The sequence below is a fragment of the Coturnix japonica genome, chromosome 3 (assembly GCF_054131305.1).
Source record: "Coturnix japonica strain WE chromosome 3, WE-NBRP24, whole genome shotgun sequence".
Lineage (NCBI taxonomy): Eukaryota > Metazoa > Chordata > Aves > Galliformes > Phasianidae > Coturnix > Coturnix japonica.
The window spans coordinates 54,604,995-54,627,618 of NC_140665.1; the positions used below are offsets into that span (position 1 = coordinate 54,604,995).

The following is a 22,624-nucleotide window of genomic DNA, read 5'->3' on the forward strand; positions in this document are numbered from 1 at the left end:
CTTATAAATAACCTTTTGATTATCTGTTATCGACTTTGTATCGTTCCACCTTACAGTAGGTCTCTTTGCTTATAAAGCTTTGCATTTGCAATCATTTCTAATGGCAAAAGTGTCCAGACTTGCTAAGCTTCTTTTAGGTGAGGATGCCTTACTTCAAAAAATCATTGTTACTTTCCAGAGGATTTATACAGCTTGTTGCAAGGGTCTCCGTGTTTTCGGTGTTCAAGGTGTTACCCACAAGAAGCTATGTGTGTTGATTACAACTTTCATCAGATAGTGAATCTCTATGAATCTCACAAATAGTTTCCCCATAGTTAAAGTTATCATCTCAGCTCTCTGATGACAAGGCTATGGAGATTGCATATCATTTGAACAGACACTTTGAACTCAGAGCCAGGTGATGCAGAGGTCTAACAACTGTTGTCTTCTTCCTCAAAGTCCTTTTTGACCTTCCAAAATCTATTTGCCTTACCCTGGGAAAACTGAGAATATGCCAACTGGCCCAGCCCTGCTAAAACTCTCCGCTCCTCCTTGTCAACAGTGATTCAGTCCAAGTCCTGTGCCCTGCAACCTGACATCTGCAGCCAGATTTGTTGATTTAGCTTACAGTATTTACCTCCCAGTCCATTAGCTAAGTTTCCTCTAAAGTCATGGATGTTAGTTGTCACACCACCATCCACCTCTCCAGATTGATGCCAAATATTTTGGCTGGTTTTGTGGTATACAGGGACTAGGGGGTATGGGTCTTATTTACTTATTTTTTTCATAGAATCACCAGGGTTGGAAAAGACCTAAAAGATCATCCAGACCAACCGTTCACCTATTACCAATAGCTCCCACTAAACCATGTCCCTCAAAACAACGTCCAGTCTTTCCTTGAACATCCCCATGGTCGGTGACTCCACCACCTCCCTGGGCAGCCCATTCCAGTGCCTGACCACCCTTTCTGAGAAGTAATACTTCCTAATGTCCAGCTTGAATCTCCACTGCTGTAGCTTGAAACCATTCCCTCTGGTCCTTCACAACTTCCATAAACAATGTGTTTACTTTGAATAGCAGAACCTAGTGTACTTAATTACTTCCTCCAGTGTAAAGTGGCTAATTGCAGTTTTCACCTAGTAGAAGATTAGTAGCAAAGAGTATAATGAAGTTTTGGCAGTGGACTGTGCCACCTCACGCAGCCAGCAGGTACAGGATTTGAAAGTGAATTTGCCATCACTGGGCATTCTGTCAGCTAGAAATCTAGCTAGAATGTTTGACACAGACGTTGGATGCCCTACAAAGGTAAGGCTGCCAGCACAGAGACATGGGAAGAGACACCAATTTCTCTTTCAAGCTATAAATGGAGACTGGTCTGAAATACAGGTTATCCAGAGAGTGAGGAGGGCAGAGCCTCACGTGCATTATGGACAGACTACAGGGCACTTCCATGGGGCCCAGGGCCATGAGGCAGGTCATTCAGGATCTTTGGGGTGACTCAGTTTTCTATCCCACTGCATTAATTGCATTTGAGCAGAGAAACTAAAAATAAAAAGGACTACATCTGCAATAAGCAGCGACAAATTTAACACACTGTGGCTGAGCAACAGATGATAATTTGCAATGGCATCCTTTAAATTCTGTTTCCAGGCTTCCATAATTATTCTGAGTTTGTCCATTGGTCTCCATGGCAGCCCTTTCTGTAGGCTGTAGTGGTGACTCATGGCGGTTCAGTGAGGAACTCCTTTCCAAAGGAGCCTGAGTCACAGGATGCCAGACCTGGACTGGTTTCCTGTCATACAGAGGTTCCTGAGCTACAGTGGACAAACTACACATAACACACAAACCACCTCAGTGTGGTGCTCCCAGGCAGCTGGATGTGGCCACAGGGTATATGAGAGTGAGCAGGAGGTGCTACTGCTGCCACTAGCAGTGGTGGTATCCAAACAAAAACATTCAGGAATTTCTTCTTTAGTAAGTCAGTGAGTTTGTGTTCTGACCTTCAGTTTTCCTCAGCACAGCAGTAAAAGAACTGAGTATGCCCCAGGATGGCTTCCTGACCCCATTAGTGGTGTAGCTGTAGGCATGGCACTATGGCAGCTGCCCAGTCAGACATAGGAGAAGTCTCTCAGTGTGACCACCCCAAGCACCTCCGGAGTGGTAGGATGGATGGTATCTCATATAGTGCAGGGGAACTATTAGGTCACAGCTTGACGGAGCACCTGCTGAAGGGTGCTGATGGGTGGCCTAGGGAGCACAGGCAAATTGTTTGCACCTGTGTTCTCCACCTGACCAGAAGGGGTAGACCTAGGGTGGAGCTGCCTTGCCCTCATATAAGGAGCAGCCTCTAAAAGGATGCCATTGATTGGACCTAGACTACTTCTAAGGAAGAGTGCTGCATAGCTAGAGAGTCCTTTCACCAGCTGGGTAAAGTCCACCAACCCACCTGTGAGTACTTTGCCTGGTGTTGTTGCCAAGAACATGTCAGAAAGAATTTGGCTTCTTTGTGAGCAGGGTACGCTGGCACATAGACCTTTTTAGCATTGAGCTTTGCTGTAGAGCTTGGAAGAAGGGAGGCCAGAAAAGCCACCTTTCCTCCCAGCTGCATGCCCTAATCAAGAGGCCACTGGTTTAGGATTTCTTTCCCACTCCTTTTTGTTTCATGGCTTTCATTTTCTTGAAAAATGTGAAGTGCCCTCCCATGCGGCAGAGGGGCAGCTCTTCTTAGCCTGGTTTATAACCTTGTATTTAAAGGAATTAGTTTGTACTTCAGTTCTCCTCAGACTAAGGATGGCCAGACTCAGGCCACCCACTCTCAGCATGAGGCCAAGCAGGCCTGGCAGCTACCAAGTGGCTGCAGTGGGCTGCATAGGAACAGTTCAAAGTACAATGGATGTTCTGAGAGTATGTTTGCCAGAACAGGCCTGTATCACATACAGCAGAGAAGTATCACTTTGTTTTCTGCTTTACAGTAGACAGCCTGAGGTGAGAATTCAATTGGGCGTTAGTTAAGTGAGTTATCTCACAGCTATGGGTAAGGAAGCAGCCAGCTCTGACAGCACAGCTCTGTGTGCACTGTGTCAGCAGGAAAACCATTCTGAGCTGTCCTCCCCTCTACTGCTCCACCACCCTAAACTATCAGGCAAATAAACATGTCAGAGTATAGAAGAAGTGGAAATTTCTAGGAAGGCCACATCCCACACTCCTCCCAGCAACCACCCTTACTCAGGGGCCCTCAGCTTTCATAGCCTCTCACCCTCCCTTCCAAAATCTTCCCTAGGTCAAACCAACAGTCAGCTGTTCCATAAGGCATAACCTGTTCTATCCTTACCCAGGAGTAGGGCTAGCCACACCTCTTAACGTTGCTTTGTTTTCTGAAGGTGTTAACATCTGTCATTTGCATACACATACTATCAAATGTAATAATAAAATGTAAGAATATTTCCTCCCTAAAGGAGGTAAAGCTGTCTCCCAGGCTTACCTGGGAGTATACCTCATTGTGAGTCTCTTCTATTGGAATTTTCTTTCTTGTCAATCTGAATCAAATACGACCTCGATAAATGAGATTTATATGGAGCTTTTCACCAGCTCTTGCCCAGAAACAAACATGATGGTCACTAATTATTCCATCTTAGAGAAGTTAGAAAAGACTTTCAGCCTCTTTGTCCTAGCGATACCTTAGTTTGTCCTAGCGATACCTTAGCAGTAGAATTATTCCCACTATTACATATTTTTCTGTCTTCCTCTCCTAATTTCACTCTTCTATCAGAGGCCAGGCAACACAGTTCTTCCTCTGCAGGCAGGCTTAGCTAATACAGGACTTTTATCTGTTGCAATAAGAAGCTGCTATAATAATTCACTATGTCATCTTAATGGAGCAATTCATCGCAATACACGGCTGTCATTCTTAATATTTTCACCCTCCAATAATGAATCTAATGCTTCAGTTAGAAGAAAATACATCTTCAGCTTTAAAAAGATTTAAAGCACCCTCCCAGTCCAGGAACAAGTGAAATGCATTGTTATATCCCTACACTAATATTCAACTAGTCACTACCATTTGGAATATAAAGGGTCACGAACAGCATACGTCATCTGATGTTTTTATTTGGTCACAGGTGCATTGTTACAAAGATGTTACACTGAATAATGCTGTCACAGTCATGTTGTAATGTGAGGTTGCTACAACACATTGAAATTTCACACAGTGAAACAACTTAGGGAAAAAAAAAATAAATCATGCTTATAACAGAAGATCAAAGAAATACATTTAGTTAAATCAAAATATGGTCCCGGGATGTCAGCCCACTCAAACTGAAGCTAATGGAAAAGCTTCCACTGACTTCAGCAGGCTCTGAATGTAGCCACCAACTTGCCCTGACCAAGCCATAATGTAAAATGCCTCTCTGATCTGTCCGCAGGGTTTTCAGTCTTCTAACAGACTTGTGCGTGATGTATTTTCTTTTAAAATGAGACCAAAATAATGTATAATTGACTATACCAAACTTAATACACAGCAGAGCCAATTTTGGCTTACCAGCTTCAGAGAAAGTGGAAGAATTACAAAGGTGACAGCACGGGTACTAGGAAAGGAGGGAGTTACTACACTCCTGAGTGCATGTAGCAGCTGTTTGTGTGGTCTGAGCTTCCAAGGAAGCTCATTATTTGCTTCTGCTGGATTTGCATCTGACAGTGTCTGCATTCAAGACAGGTAACTTATATGAGCTGGAATTTGGATGATGTAGCAATAAGGAGGCAGCTAAAAACGTACAGAGAATGTGGCTGTTTGCTGCCATCAAGGGCAGACTGTGGGCACTGGCTTGTAGCGATGGGCAGTAATCATTTTACCATTCTGGCAATGATCTTTGTGTGAAATTATCTTGGAGGGGAAAAACAAATAAACAGGAGGGGGGGATTTCAAAACCACAACAGACTAAATGATGCACCAAATCTAAAGAGGCATAAATACAAGCTTAATTTGAAGGACGTTAGTTCTGGGAACTCGGCGATCTTTCTGAATTTCTGGGTGAGATGATGATTGTTCCTGCTCACTCTGAGTGATGCACGCAAAATATGCAGAATATGCGTCAAACTCTTCTTCAGCGTTGGAGACACTAGAGGGCAGCAACGCACCAGTATTCCCTTGCTAACTGAACTCCATTAGTCAAGAGTTTATTCCTTGCTGTATAACTGGGTAACTTTTGTATACCAGTCTTACTGCTTACCTCAGTACAGGTCCTTGGATCACAATGCTGCATTATTACACAAGACCCGAAATTCAGAACGTAACTCATGCTTCAGGGAAATGTGCTGCTTTTTGTATTTCAATAATCAAGAATGTAGTTATTTCTTAAATCTGTAAAACATTTGCTAATTAGAATATTGACCACATTGATCATAACTTGTGCTTTACAAAACTCTCCCTCTCCAGTGCATGTAAAAGATAGTTTTGTTTTTGTCTCAAGACTGCAATGATGAAATACTGACAGCATTTAATAATGGTTATGGTTCTACCAATATTCAAGGGTGAACGACAAGAGCTGCCACCCTGTGTTATATACATAGTCCATCAGGAGTCCCTGAGATACAAATACAGCTTCCACTTTTCCCCCTCCCCCACTGGCATTTTGGTCAAGAGTTCTCAATAAATTTTCCAGCTTATTTAAAAAAAAAAAAAATGGTTTTCCATCAATTAAAAATTCTATTTACAAATCTGTTGCAAAATGGACAGAAATATTCCGTAGGAAAAATCAGACAGTTTCAAAAGTTGGTAGATACGTTTTTAACTCTAAAATGTCAGATACTGGCTGTTTTCTGTCTTGATAGAAGCTGAGTCCTGTAAGTAATTCTATATCTCTGACCCGAGCTATGTGAAACTTCATTCTCTCTTCAACCCACAGTGACTCAGACCTCCCATCCTAAAGGGAAAGAGGAGGAAAAGAAGAGTTTGTGAAATGTACTTTTTTTTTCTCTGATATACATTTAATCAATTAGTAAAAGATATTTTCATGCTTTATGATGACAGACAGAAAACAGTAACTGGTGGCAAACAAACAAATAGAAAGCATTGGATTCTATTCTATGAATAAATATAAGCTTGTGCAAATTTAGTACTTGCTATTACTTCCTCAAGTGTACAGAACCTGCAGCTGCATCAGTGGAAGCTGGTGATAATGAGGAGTGACAGGTGAGGTCCAACATCTATTCAGCATGTCTATGATAACCTACTTCTGGGAACTTTGCTTTAAGAGGGCTGCTACTCGTGTACATCCTCCTGTAGGTTAGCACACTTCACATGCTTTGTTCTGCTTTATAAGGTATAAACCTTATAAGCTATGTATGTTCCTGCCAAAATGCTGAGGTACCTGAACTAGAAGCAGTCAATGATCTTCAAGAATATCTCTTCTCCTTTAGGAAGATCTTGATCTAACACTGAACTTCTTTTGTGGATGACTCACCTTCTCCTAGTTGCTCTTCGATTCTCTCAAATAATATAACTGGACACTGCTGCTACAGAAAACTGTGTATGCCTCACACCAATTCTCTCAACATGCTCTGATTCTACCCAGCTACCTATAAGTTTTAGTCTTTGAACAGGAAACTTTTCTTCTCCAATTTAAGGATATTTATGCATTTTAATGTAACTCTGTGTACGAAAAATTTTATCTTTCCTCTCAAGATGATTATGACAGACTGCAGCGTTTTTACAGCCTTTAATTAGCTGATACTCGAGCAGAATGAGCTCAAGCCTGGCTTTATAGAGACTGAGAAGACTACTTACTGCACAGCTTTCACTATTGTCTTCTCTATGAGGTACAATGAAAGACAAGGCATCAAGGGATCCTTCACACTTCAAAGGAGTTTCAGAAGTATTTTTACAAGTAGTCAGCACAATGAAGAAATGAGTAGGAATGGGAACTTCTGAGTTACCAGGGTGTCTGAAAAGCAGAAAAACATTCCAGTAATTCAGTAAGTTAATACCTGTACAAAGAACAAATGGCAGCAATCAACTGATTACACTGAGTATGCTGATTTCTTAGCAACCCACATATTTGGTCTGAAGAAAGCTTGGGTCTGGAGGGAAAATACATCTGTAATCAAAGTTGGCATCATATTTCAGATTAATTGTTCAAGGAATGATTGGATGTTGTCAAAGAATGATTGGAAGTTGTGCTGAGGGATGTGGTTTAAGTGGGAGCTGTTGGTAACAGGTGAACGGTTGGACTGGATGATCTTTTAGGTTTTTTCCAACCTTGGTGATTCTATGAATATTTTGCATATAAAATTCAGCTTGTAGTCCTAAAATGGTGAGTTATAACCACAAAGAAATTACTTAAAAAGGTGCAAGAATTTATGACCTATCTGTTATCTTGAACCAATTTTGCTATCTGGGAGTAACTGGTACACTTGTGCTGACAACCTGATAGTAGAACACTGCCAGATACTCAGACTCACTAACATAAGCTATGATAACACGGGTAAGCCCCTGCTTTATCCAGTTCTATAGGCAATGTTGTAAGTTTTCAGGCTAATGGATGTTTTTCCACATACTTCTCTTACTTCCTTTCAGTATGACATACTTCTACTACACATTCTCTTTCTGCTTTTCATTTGCTTCTGAGCTTCATGCAGCTCAATCTGTTTAGATCCATTTGGCTGCTTCTCTCTGAACTGGTATTACCTCCCAAGGATCAGTTTCAACAAGATGCTTTCCTTGGTAATGAGGATCATAATTACCTTGAGACCACTAATGGAGGAAAGAAGCAAAGGATTACAATGAGAAAGCAGCTCACCTTTTCACTTTTTCTGGGTTATCATAGATCCCATCAGAGTCGTAATCAAACACAGGACCACTTACTACATTGACTCCATTTCTGTCTGCAGCATACTCAGGCAGCAGGGACTGATGAAAGTAGTTCCATAACACTAGAATACAGTAATGGAAGTGGGATGCATCATTTCCAAAGTAGGACTTGTTAATAAAACTGTGCAGTTTTCAGTAGAGTACTGACAGGCATGGTAAGCTAGGAAAATAATAAACTATGCTAGGAAAATATAAGTCTCTGTACTTTTAATCTACCTGAGCAACAGCATGCACTGCAGTATCTCCTGGCATTCTGGTTTCACAGTCACCCTAACCACAAACCTGACTAAACATAGTAATGCAGATCTCTTGTGGCCTTGGGTTTCTTTCATGGAAACCAATATACGGAGAAGCTAAAAAGGGAATGTGAGAGAAAACCATGACTGTATCTTGCCTCATTATCAAAATCAGACTGGCTAGCATGTACACCTGCATCTTCATTTCATGCACATTTTCAATTTATATGTACCCGAAGAAGCCTCTTCTTTCCTCTTTAATTCCTTTTAAGAGGAAATTACTGCTTTTTTTGTCCAGCCATACTTCTTTTCATTAAAAACATGCTTAGCCTCCCTCAGCCAACCATCTCATGCTCCATTTCACCCAGGAAAGCCCATATTTTCATATTTTTTCTATTAAAGATCTGACTAGTTTCCCATTTTCTCAGTGTTTGAGACTCTAAATTTCTGCCTGGAAACTCATGTGATTTTGAGAGACATTCCTAAAATGGAAATGAATTTAACTCACTACCACATAACTGGCATTTGGGTTATCTAGAAGATACATTAAAAAACCTTGTTTAGGAAATGCAAATAAAAATGTTAGTAATAAAATGGAGACATCTATGTTATATGAATGTGTAATTAGACATAAGCTAATCATAAGCTTAAAATGCTGGACCTCTTTTGTAAGGGTCATAGACCTACTTCAAGAAGTTTCACTGATGTAAGAAGTTCAGGGTCCGGGGAGGTCTTATTTCACAGACACAGCTAACTTGAGATTGTTTGTGGTGTTTGGGAGTAAGCAAAAAAGCTGCAGTCCTAGACTCAAGTATATAAAGAAAATACCTTTAAATGCAGGATACATTGGCACAATGTTGCTGGTGAGCAAGGCATCATAATGAGATTTCTTTGCATCTGTCATAAAATCTGAAACCACAAAGCATAAAAATACAAGATTAAAGATGAACGTTATGATGTTAAGGTGGAGCTGACCTAAATTCACTTTACAAAGTTGATGCGAGTCTAAGGGCTAACTTCACTACATGAAGGTCCAAAATAAAACAATCTTATCTGCAGCAGCAATAATTGCACTTGGAAGGTATACAATGTCCACATTATTTTAATACTTTAAAATATCAGAACAGACTTTTCAGTGGTGGGGAAGGGAACAAAATTAACTTTCTGAGTGTCAGACCAACTTGTTCCATCTGCAGAAATTAGGCACAAGAATAGCCCTCTTTGAGTTTTGCAAACCACACTTTGAGCAGATGTTAAAATAACCCTCAACTCAATACTTTATGAAGTAAAACCAACGTAGAATGCTTCCAAATCAGAGCAGCACCAGTTTACACGCAATCCTACCATTTGTAAATAGCTAACTATATTTTAAAATATGTTTTGAGAACCAGAGCTGCACTCTTTACATCAAATACTGAGTGCCTTTACCAAAAGTCACATATGGCACACAATAGTAAATTTCAAACATAAAATAAACTTAAATCAAGGCATTTTTACATTTACAGACAAATGTTTCAGTATTACTTTGTGTAGTTCCAACTAATGGAGGTCATGCAAAACAAATTTGCAGTTTATTAGTTTGCCAGACTTGACTCAAGGTTTACACATTTCTTCCAGTTTCTTCTATGAGATGCCACATTAGAAACCAGACAAGTTGAAAAGCTTTCAGGAAAAACTAAATGACCTTGGACTACTCAACAACTGCTGACGCATGTACAATGTTTTCCTTTCTCATATGCTAAAAAGAACTGCAATAATTCAGCAACTATTGCTTCAAGTTCTTAATCAGCAGTATCAATAAAAGAAGAGAGCTACTGCATTACAAACTATTTAAATCATGTGCTGTACAATGAAAGCAATGTATTTACTTGGAGGAGAAAGAAATCCATAAGTTAGTCGAGGATGATTGTTGTAAAATGAACACGTCTGGTTATGATTAGAAGGAACACGAACATCCTTGCGTAAACAGCTGGAAATATCTTCTGTAGTAGAAATCCAACTGTCCTATTGAACAAGAAGAAAGTGTCACTAGAAAATTGGATAGCTGACTTGCAATATTTTGTTCAATGTGGGGGACTGCAGAATTCTACATATTTACCCATGGTTGCTTTCAGTGGTGCAAAGAGGCTTAAGATTCAAATGTTGTCTCTTTTTTGCCAATGAAAAACAAGTCCTTCCATTTGCTGCATGTATTTTGTAAATAAAATGAGCAGAACTACAGGATTTCAGTTAAGAATAACTTTCCCTTCCAAAGGAAAACTGGAAGGTCTCTACAAAATGTAACTTGATCTGGTGCGAATGCATATGCTCAGGCTAAGAGCTGGAGGCAGCTATCTCTCTCCAATGGGCCACTTGTTACAATAACTGGTTGCTTTGAGCCACTGGCCTCTCAGGAAACTCAGGATAAAGCAAACCTTGACAGAGCTTAGTTTGGTTTTCTTATAATGGCCATTATTTAAAACCCGTTAAGCCCAGATAATCAAACTACAGTCCACTTCAAGCACACCTTGGCTTCTAAACTTTCTCTAAATTGGAAGACCAATCTGAAAACTTTCATTCTTAACATCAGCAATCTGTGTGAACATCTTAGCACATGGTTCAGAACAGCAAAGCCCACATTAATCTCCAGCAACTTCTTTGAACTCAGTCAGAACGATCATCTGAGGGTAGGATTCAATCAAGGCATCAGATAGCCCAGAGATTATCATTTCAAAAGAGTCCTACATCATTCCGTACACTGCTTTATCTGGTAGACTGCTATAGCAGATCAACATTGCCAAACAGTGGGGTCAGTGCAGATTCATAGGATCTCTCAGTACCAATGGCAATGGTCTCCTCACTTCCTGGTGGATCTGTTCTCTACAGAGGCAAAAGCTTATGCCAAGAAAAAGGAAGGAGTCAAAGCCAACTCCTATTCTGGAAAGTGTTTGGGAATAGCTGTCATTCAAGCTTTTTATCTTTCAAGGTTGCTTCTAACATTTCTTCAGATACTTACATTTTTGTTAACAGTGTACGCACTCCACAGAGACATCTTATAGTCCTTGCTGTACCCATTTACATAGCGGTTATGGTAAAGGAGGCAGTAATTATGTTTCTTTTGCAGAACCCTGGGCCGTCCATAGGGCAAAGTGAGTGTCTCTGTCTTCTTAACTGGAGTAGAAATAGTGCTTGTTACATTTCAATCAATAACAGTTGTTAAGAACATTTGTCTTTAAAAATTACCCATTTTCACTTGCTAAATAGAGAAATCATAGTAATGGAACAAAAGCAAAAAAAAAAAAAACAAACAAATAAAGAAAAAGATATATTCATGTATCAAAGGTCTAGTTTCTGCAATAAGGCAACAAATTAACTGAAAATACTAATATAAAGAAAAATGCCAATATCCATAACTCAAATGTACAATGCTCAATTTTACAGTGTATTTAAAATACCACATTTTGACATTTTAAAAATAGTAGATGGATATAAAGCACAAATTTTAGTCATAGTTGACTTTGTGCTTTTATACAAATACACAACATAGGATCTGCTTTTACTTAACATTTAGCTGGGAAATAAACCAATTGTGGTGATTTCAAATCTTTTGAACGGGCTGTTTCAGTAAAAACCACAAGCTATTTGAAGAAATGACATTTATGGCTCTACATTTCATTGTCCTTTAAATGAATAATACCATGAAATAATGGTTAACATTTTCAGATACATGAGGACTCAAAAGGAGATACATAAAAGAAGGGGAAAAACTCTTTAGCAGGGTCTCTTGTGATATGACAAGGGGAAATGGTTTCAAACTTAAGGAGGGGAGATTTAAATTGGATATAAGGAAGAAGTTTTTTACAGTAAGAGTAGTGAGGCAGTAGAACAGGTTGCCCAGAGAGATGATGGATGTCCTGTCCCCAGAGACACTCAGTGTCAGGCTGGACAGGACTCTGAGCAACCTCATTTAGCTGCAGGTTTCTCTGTTCATTTCAGGGTGTTTGGGCCAGATGACCTTAGAAGGTCCCTTCCAACTCTAGAATTCTATGATTCTTCGATTTTTTAATGACTGTGATGGTCATAAAACCCTTTCCTCCCCTCTCTCTCAGACCAGGCTTCTCTACAATGTTTGCATACAAAAAAAAAAAAAAAAAGTATCTCTAAGATACTGCACAGGGTTTCTGGCAGATCCTTGCCTAGGGCAATGCCTGTTTATGTTCATTCACAACTACCTCATCCAACAGAGCTGTAAAGACTTTCCTTTAAAACTGTAACAGAAACAATGTATGCGGGGTAAAAAGAAGGGAAGTCATTAAAAAGAAGCTGAACAGAAAAGCAGAGTTGGCAACAGAGATGCTTTACAGTATACTTTTCTTAAGATTCTTAAAATAATTAAGTGGGAAAAAAAAATGCAACAGAACATAATCGTATGAAACATGTGATCCTTCATTCACCTGCTGCTGTCCAAAAATGTCAGCAAAAGGTTCCAGAGTTTTGAAGATAAACATTAACTCCATAAAAACATCAAGTATTTATTTATTTAGGCTAGAAACAGCAAAAAAATAATATTTGCAAGTTTCTGGTTCTCTAGTGTAAAATAAAAACAAAGAAAAACCAGCACATCATGAAAATATCTCAAAATTATAAAAAATATTACTTCACTACTGAATATGCAAATGTTTTCAATTGTTAAATGAATGGAATTATAAAGAGGGGGACCAAAGCTTCAGGTATGTTCACCATTAAGTAGGTCACTGCCATCCACAAATCTTCAAAGCAATTGTTTTAAATGAGGAATTCAATTCCAAATTTCAACAAAACATGAAGTTAAGCTCATGACATTTATTTCCCTACCCATCATGGAAAAGACAACCATTTTAGGTTTTTGGTTTTTGTTTGCTTGTTTTTTTGTTTTTCCCATAAAACTTAAAGAAGCAGTAGTTAATTGCTCTTATATGGCTGTCAAGTTATAATAATGTCAGAATGTGCAGAGGTAATGAATAAACTCTGAATATTTTTAAGGAGTATTGAGGCTGGCTGTTAGAGAAGGTGTTACAGATGGAGGAAATGTATGTAATAAGTGCAGGATTCATATGACTTAAAAGTGAATTACTTTTAGTAACATCACTGGCAACCTAGGTCTCACTGATAATCCAAGCTAAAATCCCAGTGTTTCAGAAGCATAGGGATAGAACTTTTGATTAGTAATTTATAAAATGGGACCAAAACGTATCACACGCCTGGCATATTTCTCCAGAGCAGGAGAAATCAGGCTTCCACCTACATACTAACAGTTTGTTTCAGTGAAATGCTATGAGGAAAGCACATGCTTCTGTATCCTACTGACTGGATTTCACTTTGCTGCTCTCATGCATGTTGCAATGCCAAAGAGTGGTTTTTAAAAGTCTTTGGGACACATTTAAAAAGATGCCCTGCTGTCAATGGAAAAGGCTCAAAAAAATTATTCATTTTTTGTGCCAGGACAAACTATACAAGTCAAAAGAAGGCTTAAATTAGTCCTGAATAAGCATCAAGCACTGGATCCTGCCTGTAGCTGACATAAATCCAGTTATTAACAGTGAGCTACAGCAGGTTCTCAACAAATACAGAGGCTATTTGCTTAAGAAACAAGGTTCCAATGAGAAAACACCTGGCAAGGTTTCTATCAACTTATTTTCCTTTATGACAATTTTAACTGCTATGGCTGCATTTTTTAAGGTGTTAGCACGAAGGGCTAGATTACAACTTCCTTTCCATTATTTAATGTGTTTTGTTTTACAAGTTATAAATATATATATGGCCTCACAAACTGCAGCTCAAACATGTGTGCTCACAGAACTGAAATACAGCATTAGCACAGCAAACAATGATTTAAAACCACTTCTGTGTTTCCTTAGAAGTACGTTTCCATCATGATGCCAATATTTACAGGGATTTCTTATTACACTGTTACCCATCTACCACTTTTGCTTCTCAGTCTGGAGTGCTCATTACTTCAGTGTTGGATACTTCAAGTATTCCAGGCAATAACATGCACCATAAAGACACATATACACAGATACACATGTAGTACTTGAGAACACACGGTTCAGTAGGACTGTGTCTGAATCCTACATATATATGACAGAGCTACATTTTTAATCATCCTCACATTTTTATTATCATTCTATTTTACAAGCTAAAGGTCTTACCTTCTGTTTCAGTAAGATTTAAACGCTGATGAAAATCTCTTACTGGCAAGCCCTATAATTATAAAGCAAAAATATTGATTTTTTTATTATGTGTTTCACAAAGCACATCTTTATATTTATATTCCACCACTTAAAATAATAAACATAACACATTCGCCTTGCAAGTTATCCCTGCACAAAACTCACAGACATGTACTGCAGAGGAGCTATGGAGAATGAGCAGAAACACACTGTTTTTGCCACAAGTGAATCAACATCTTTGAAAACCAACCCCAAGCATACAACATAGTCACAGAAATTTCAATGTAGTAAAGTGAACCAAGTAATAACTAAATGTTTTTCCCATCAAAGTTTGCTTCTGCAGTGTTTTCCATGCTCTTCAGAGCTGAATGTTGCTTTACATTAGGAAACTTCAAAAAATGAATGTGCAAATATAGGCTCTCTAAACCCAGGCAAGACATGATTCTGAGACCGGATCAAAACAAAAAACAGGTAGCAAAACCATAAGATAAATATTTTTACTAGAGAATCTAGAGTGTCACTCTGAATAGAACAGAGACATGTGCCTCAATGACTTCAACCATTTTGGTACGTACTGCTGTCCTGCAGGAGCAGCCAAGGCTCACTGGAAAGGTTCTTTGTCCCACAAAAGAGCATTCAGAAGGATGGCTTGTTTCTTTGGGATGGTGAGGGATGTAAACAGGATTCCTTAAGAGATTATTTAGGCGTCCATGGGTTCCATTGTTTGGGGCTGGCTTCAAATCAAGCAAGTCTATGAAAGAATTCAAGTAACAGGACAAAACTATAATACATAAAACTATAATACATTGCTGCTTGTATTGTGATAGCAATTATGGTCAATTACAAGCAAGAGTGAGTTAATCCTGTACTGCTTGCTATTCAGAACAACTGAAAGGAAAAACAATGCAAGCACTTTAAAAGAAAGCACATACATTCTCAGGTAGGGCTCAGGATGGAATTAGTCTGCTTGCAAGGAAGTACAGAATAAGCACGCACTCAAAAAAGAAAAAAAAAGAAAGAAAGAAATAAAATCATATAATGCATCTGCAGAATCACTGAATGCTTGGGATGGAAGGGACCTTAAAGTTACAGTCTTCTACAATGGTTAGGGTTGCCACCCACTGGGATCAGAGTAGATCCCTTCCAACCCAAGCCATGCTACAATTTTGTAAAGTCAGGCAGTTTGAACACTTAGAAAAACGTGAGGTGAAATTCCTTCATTCAGACAAGACAATCAGCTGTATGTATTTGGTGTTTGTGCTTTAACTACTGACACACTGCACAAATGCAAGTAGTATTTCTCTTTGGCTGCCTCTGAAGAAGGTGCAGTCAGAGGCTTCCAAGAGAAATCATAGGGACCTGACTGAAAGAATATGCCTTTCTGCAGTCCAGAAGTTACCTAAAGCATGGGCAAGGAGAACTTTTAGTAAGTTGCCTCACTTCATCATTTTCTATCTAAAAGTAAAGGTGCTGGCTATTAACTCCTATGCAGGATGGAAGAAATCTGGACCTTAATGAGTAAACCTAAGAAGTCTGATCTACCACTGAAGTTGCTTCTGTGAGATGTCAGTAAGGACTCCCACACAACATATACAGAAGGGAACAGGGAAGCATTAGAAGAAGGCTCAAAGAAATCAACTACAACATGAGAAGACATCAAAGCACACCAGGGTGTGAGATGCATACTTCCTGAAAATAGCCTGTTTCCTACTCCAGTAAAGAATTTAAACACATGGCTTAAATATGGTATACCTGAACATTGCCACTGATCTCAAGCATGTGCAGTGTTCCCGTTAACTGCTTTCTTGATCATACCCTTTGGTAATAAATTGTCTCTCACAGAAGCAGGTGTTAGAGCAAGCATGGTTCCTGGTAGGAGAGAGAAGGAGGCAGGAGATAATGGAAAACAGGTGAAGACCTCCAGGGGAATAAATGAACTTGGCAGAAAAAAAAAAAAAAATAGCGATGGATTCGTAGAGAAACCATGAAAGAGGACAAAGAAGGGACACAGAAATTAACAGTAACATTGTGTCTGAAAGGGTGAAAAAAAGGAGGGCAGCAAGGTGTCTGATTTTCTGAAATGAAACCCTCTTCTCTGGTGCAGTGAAAAACCATAGAGAAATGGGGAACTTATCCACTGCAGCTATGCAATCAAAGAGACAACAAGCTTTAAAGTAACACTCTTAAAGTCATGTGACTGTAGATTAATGAGAGAGTTACTGTTTATTAAAACACACCAAAAAAATTGTGGCCCTATGAAATAATGAGAATGGACAGGGAAACACCCAAACCCCCAGTACACAAATTGAATGACAGGCATCAGTGAGTTTGGGAGAAGGCTTATTATGTGAATGAAGAAGGTGTACTGTATCGATCAATTTTAAAAAACAGAAATCTCAATTTCAGTTAACTAAATTGAAAACCTATCCAAAACAAGGCAATAAAAAATTGAAAATATGATAAAGGGAAGCACATAATAAGAATACACATGGTAGAACATACAAGGATTGTTCAAGTGTATGAAAAACTGGATGGGGCAGCAGAGCATGACTCAGACTTCCTGGAAATGAGCTGCCTGGCAGCTGAACCCATACCTCCATTCACATACTATGATAATTATTTCTGCTCTGCCAGAATAAGGTAACGTTATTGAATTAAGCCTCTAGTTAAACAGGAGAAAGAAAGGGAGGGTGTGTTTTTGGCAAGAGGAAGGTTGTGTAGGGTAGTTTTAATACTGGTGAGTCAAAATGTCAGTTTGGAGCAGGTCAGAGGAATGTGCACAGTGACTGGTGGAAAATACAGATACAAACAGCCTGAATAGCACAGCCTCAATAGGAATTAGTCTTTTAGAAGCTGAATATTTCTCAGGTACTAGTGAAAATTGGAAGAAAATCTTAATTTCTAAGGACATTTAGAAGTTTGTTACTAAAACATTTATGACACCCAAAAGATTTTATGTTTTTAACAAACAAAGACGACCTTCATCAATTGTACTTACCACACATTAAGTTATATACTTCAATGTTTTCAAATGGATCAACTTGAGTTTGAAATTTGAATCCCGGTCCAAAACCAATAAAGATAGCCTAGGGTTCACAGAGAAAAGGGGAACTCTCTTAAAGACAGGCTGAAACTGAAAATATTTTCACATTCCAACTTTTTTTTAAAGGAACTTATCTGTACTTTAGTAACATAGAATGGATCAAGCTAAAAGCATGCTTTTCTTAAAAAAGGAAATGTGTTTTTCCGGCAAAACGCATATAAACAGAATTTGAAAGATGTAGGAATAAATTCAAGAAGTAGTCAATGAGCATTAGGAAACTCGATTCTGCCTCACCACTGCCCTTAAAAGATGCCTTCAGCCATTTATGAAGTTCTTTGCTTCCCTCTGCTTTTGAAGAACTTCATTCTCTCAAATGGCTTAAATGACTTAATGGAAATGTAGAGCCAAAATAACCATCACTTTGCATGCCTTGTAAACAATTTGGGAGCTTTTAATTCAAGGCTATAAAAACATCTGTTGGTAGTAATGCTTTAAACGGATGAAGCAAATGCAAGATCCAAGACTTTTATCTCTTATACTTCTTGCACCACTTCCTGAGCTGGGCTGGCACAAGCAGTTGTGTAGCCAAACAGTGAACCCAATCCAGGAACTCAGCCAGCTCAAAACACTTAATATTTTTTCCTCCTGGCTCTTTTTCATTTGGTTCAGTTCCCTGACCTACTTAACTCTGCAGCCACACGAAGTTAACTCTAACAAAGAGCGGGGTTTGCTGCAGGAGGAAAAACAAGGGGGTGAGGACAGCAAATGCTTATGCTCAACTTATGACAAGATCATTTTTAAATTTAGCTTCAGATATTCAGCTTTTTTTTTTTTTTTTTTTATAAATAAAGCTTTCATCTACCTGTGTTGCATAGATACTGAGCAATGATGCATGCTTTGCATTCAACACATAATCTCAAAGCACTCTGCAAACAATTCAATTGTCTCTGATTTCATAGCTATGTGAAAAAAGAGGCTGTTCTTTTTCTGAGATGTACGCATAAGACAGGTTGTCACTCTACAATGGTTGCTACCAAAACTGTAGGTGAATAGAGACCAGACTTGTCTGGCTAAGGGATGCTATTAAGGACCATGCTCCTCAGTGCTACATGGTGGGAGGCAGAGGGACAACAGGCATAACTTGAAACAAAAAAGTTTCAATCTGGCTATTGTTAAATCCATTTATACCATGAGCAGTAAAGCAGTGGAAGGAGCTGCAGAGGTTGTTCAGTCTCTGAACTCAAGAGCTTTCAAGACTCAATTGCATGAAATCATGAGTAATCTGGTCTGACCTCACAGCTAACACTGCTTTGAGTTGCAGATAAGACTATGAGACCTCCTGAGATCCCTTCCAATTTGAATTCTCCTGTATTTTATGATTCCTATGATTCCTATATTTGAAGTTCTGAAAAGATAAGTTCTCTTTTCCTGCTTTTAATGCTGTAACAAAACAATTGGATACCTCTTTATATTCTCATCAGCAAAAGTCAAATCTCTGAAGCACAGATTGAATAGTGCCAGATCTCGACAATAAATAAATTTCAAACCTCAGCAACCACAATATTCAAATCAGAAGATGCTAAAAATAAAAGCCAATATAAGTTTTCAAGCCTTACCTGCATATTTGGGAAGCGATTATCTGAGCCATGGAATCCACCCGTGCAACTTTTAATCTCAAGCGGTTTCCTATTAAAAATTCACAGTGCATATAATTCACGCTTTACAAACTTTAACATTCCGTGATGCACTATTTACTTGTTATTTAAAGATATTAGAGTTTTTCCAAAGGGAACAGAAAGTCTTCAAGCTCTAGAAAAAAATGCCTTTTGAATCAGAATGAGAGTTTCCTCTACAGATATTATTCCTCTGGAATTCACAAGAGTCTGTCTTAGAGTTGCTTAAAGTCAAAAATCAGATGATATATGAAGAAAATGTTTGTTCTCAGGCTAAGAAATTAACATTTCACTGGCATTTGAGTAAAAGAACTTGATAGTACACAAAATAAACAGTTATGCACTTCAGAGGATTCAGCCGGGCATCTTATCGTCTAATAAAAAACAAGTTTCAAACATATGTCAGTTTCACATATATTATCGAAATGTGTTTATTTTCAGAAACTCAAACCTGATTTGCAAGACTTATACACATTTCACTGTTACATGGCAGTACTTACTGAATACATGGGCTGAAAAACTCTTTGGTGTTGAAAGCCCTGAGGTATCACAGAGGTGTTCAAAACTGCATTACTACAGCAGTTGCCATTATTATGGGAGTTGTTCATTGATCAGAACAGTATGTTCATTAAGTTCAGCATGGTTCATTCACGTGATTGCTTCAACAACAGCAGTTACACACATGTTTACCAGGACTCAGTTTGGAAATTCCTAAAGTATGGCAAGATGTTCACAATACAATAGGGACCTTAGTTTCTAATATTTGTGACTGAGTATTTGCACTACTCAGCCAGGAGATTATCCATAGCTGTGAGATTAGAAGTGAGCTTTCTCAGGTGAGCACAAACTCAGAGAAAAGGCTGGCTTCTCTGCAACATCTCTTTGCTAAGACAAACAAGAATTCCAGGCTCCAATAGCTGCCATTGAACTCTATGCAGCTATATGTCAAAGACTACAAGAAAACAATGATATCTTTGCTGTATAATGAAGTACAGAAAACTGTAACTTACCTAGCTAGTTGCCACTGAGAAGTTAAATAAAAGTGCAGCGGTTCAATCCGGTCATTATTGGCATAATGGAAACGCTTGGGTAGAAACTGCTTCATGTAAGCTTTGAACGGCTGATTTGGTTCTATGCACTGAAATATTTAAAATTAAAATATAAACACAACACATTCAATCAAAGATTTCTTTATTTCATGCACAGTTCTTAGCACTTCTCTTACAAAGGGTATGCAGTAGCTTCTTGTAAGAACAATGGGACACCATGTTTGGAGTAACAGGGCACATAAATATTAGTTAATACTTAAATAACAAATAGGAACTGCTTTTGCATTTAGCAGTTATTAAAAGAATATTTGTGTGATTATTGAAATCATTTACACTTGTTGTTTTTTTGCTTACAGTCTACATTTGTACATAATCAAACTGTACACTGCGACATTCAATTATGCTGAGTCATAAACATTATACTTTCAAGTGGTAGGAGAGTATCCAGTAAAATAACCTTACACTTCTGTAATACTGGAGTCACAGATACTGAAACATTTTTTAGATTGGTCATTCCAGGACAATCATTTTATTCTAACTGCTTACGATCCATTCATTGTTAAAAACAACACATATGCAAAAGTAGAACTTTGAATTCATCTACACAAACAACATAGCTCTCACTGACAGTGATGTCTGCACAGCTGAGAAGCTAACAACAGGTTATGGTGCAGGGATGAGAACAGAATCAGGAATAGTTAAGTTCAAGTTGGAGTTGACAAGAAGATATCACTGTCCAACTAAAAGCTGTTTATCAAACAGGTGTGAGTTAAGATTCACATGGATGTGGCTTTCAGCCAGCATGGTCCAGAAGCACAAGTTATGAAGAGCAACGTGATTATAGCATTAGGTAAGAGTTAGTGAAAACAGATGAAAACAAAACCTTAGTACATAACCAGAGACAGCCATATGATACCCTAATAAACTTTGACCTTCTTTTACATGGAACTACGTTTTTGTTGTTAACTTTATAGCATGTAGAAAGTCACGGACTCAAAGTCCAGATGTTATTTCAGCAGACTAGAAAATAGCTAATGCTATAAAATGCCTAGTAGAAATAATGCTAGAACAGCAAATAAGACGATACTTACTGTGAGGTTTCTGACAATGCCTTCATAATTAACTGGAAGAATCATATGTAAGAATTAGTCACCTAAGTTAAAAAAGATCAGATGTAAAATGAAAGCATTTTCCTTATGTAACTTAATTACCTCAATTTCAAAAATTTTCCAGAACAAAAACTATCTGTAACAAAAGAACTATTCAACTATTGCTTCTGTGAAATTTTAGTTCACCTCCCTTGCTTACTTACAGTCTTATATTTTTAAAGAATATCAGCTACATCAGAAAAATAATGAGAGAAGTATGCCCTCACATAAAAAAAAAGGCAGCTAAGTGCTGTGCTAATTAAGCCAGAATTTTCCTGCTTGCTAATAAAACTAAGGAAAAAAGGAAACAAATAAAACAACCAGGACTGCAGTCTTGTCTGGCAAATATCCTTAGCAAGAAAAGCCAAGTGCAAGCTAGCCAAGATTCAGATTCTTAGACTGAAGCCAAAAGGGGGCATTACATCATTTAGCTTGACATTTCGTGTCACAGAGGAACGTTACATTTCACAGTTAATCTGCCCTAAGTCTGATGTTCAATGCTTGACTGAAGTACATAAAGGATTATGCTTGCAAGGAACTATTAATAATTCCTTCAGAGATATATGTAGCGCTACAAATACAGCTATGTTACTTGAGGAAAACAGTACATATATCACTAGCAGAAGATGCTCTGCTTTTCTTCCCCCTGAACTTCTTTATCCAGACAGAAGTTGGAAGTGCAGTTGAATCCCACATTCTCCATGGAAACATTTGAAGTTGTTTAGAATAGCACCAAGAAATGGCATAAACAGGAATAAAAGTTACTGGGGTTGATGCATACAAGTTTTAACAAGCTTGGAGAATAACTTAAACGGAAAAAGCACGTCTTCCCTAAAAGAAATATGAAACATGAAGGAAACACTCATGTTCTACATTAAAAACAATCAAAACCTGGAGATATCAAGTGTTCCTCTGCAATGTGACTGCATAATGAAGTTAAACTTTTTAAAGTATTATTTATTATTAAGTATTTATTATTTAAGTATGATTTTTACTGAAGTTGATTATCTTCTTTTACAGTTTACTCCACTGATCTGATGTCAGGCCACTAGGAGAAAACTCATTTTTAATAAAAAGGAAAGATAATTATCATAAAAATAATATGCAAAATATATATTTTTTTAAAACTAATGTTACTTGAAGTCAGAAATAAAGCATATTATACATTTAAACATGTATGAATTTGTAATTCACCAAATAAGGTGAGACATGATGGAGGATTAGGGGGCTATCTTGAGATCTGATTCAAAAGAATGTCTTTCACATAGCAAGAGCATCTGTAGTTGTTCACAAGCAAAAGGAAATTGTAGGATTTGTGTACACTTTTGGCCCTACAAAGCAAAATGGTCTTTAAAAGGATGTGTGCACCACTTAGTATTTTCCTTTCATTATTACCCAGGTTATCCCCAGCTGAGCTTCGCTCAGGTTTACCAGTGTATTA

At 38.2% G+C, this 22,624-nt stretch overlaps 1 protein-coding gene across 6 annotated transcripts in view; it reads right to left on the reverse strand.

The window, feature by feature from the left end:
• Window positions 1–4,066: 4,066 nt before the first annotated feature.
• Window positions 4,067–22,624, reverse strand: part of ENPP1 (ectonucleotide pyrophosphatase/phosphodiesterase 1) — a 48,262-nt gene continuing 29,704 nt past the window's right edge. For 4 of the 6 annotated variants that reach the window (XM_015858551.3, XM_085541620.1, XM_085541621.1 and 1 more), the window contains 12 exons: window positions 21,127–21,158; window positions 19,997–20,124; window positions 18,930–18,999; window positions 17,269–17,356; window positions 14,846–15,021; window positions 14,250–14,301; window positions 11,075–11,229; window positions 9,948–10,083; window positions 8,908–8,988; window positions 7,773–7,905; window positions 6,761–6,917; window positions 4,067–5,897 (listed from right to left, as the gene is read on the reverse strand). In XM_015858551.3, the coding sequence (XP_015714037.3) occupies window positions 5,730–5,897; window positions 6,761–6,917; window positions 7,773–7,905; window positions 8,908–8,988; window positions 9,948–10,083; window positions 11,075–11,229; window positions 14,250–14,301; window positions 14,846–15,021; window positions 17,269–17,356; window positions 18,930–18,999; window positions 19,997–20,124; window positions 21,127–21,158 (1,376 nt within the window). In that variant the 3' untranslated portion in view covers window positions 4,067–5,729. Of the gene's footprint in view, window positions 5,898–6,760; window positions 6,918–7,772; window positions 7,906–8,907; window positions 8,989–9,947; window positions 10,084–11,074; window positions 11,230–14,249; window positions 14,302–14,845; window positions 15,022–16,022; window positions 16,140–17,268; window positions 17,357–18,929; window positions 19,000–19,996; window positions 20,125–21,126; window positions 21,189–22,624 lie in introns of all 6 variants that reach the window. The other 2 variants (XR_014944045.1, XM_085541625.1) reach the window with 2 other exon arrangements.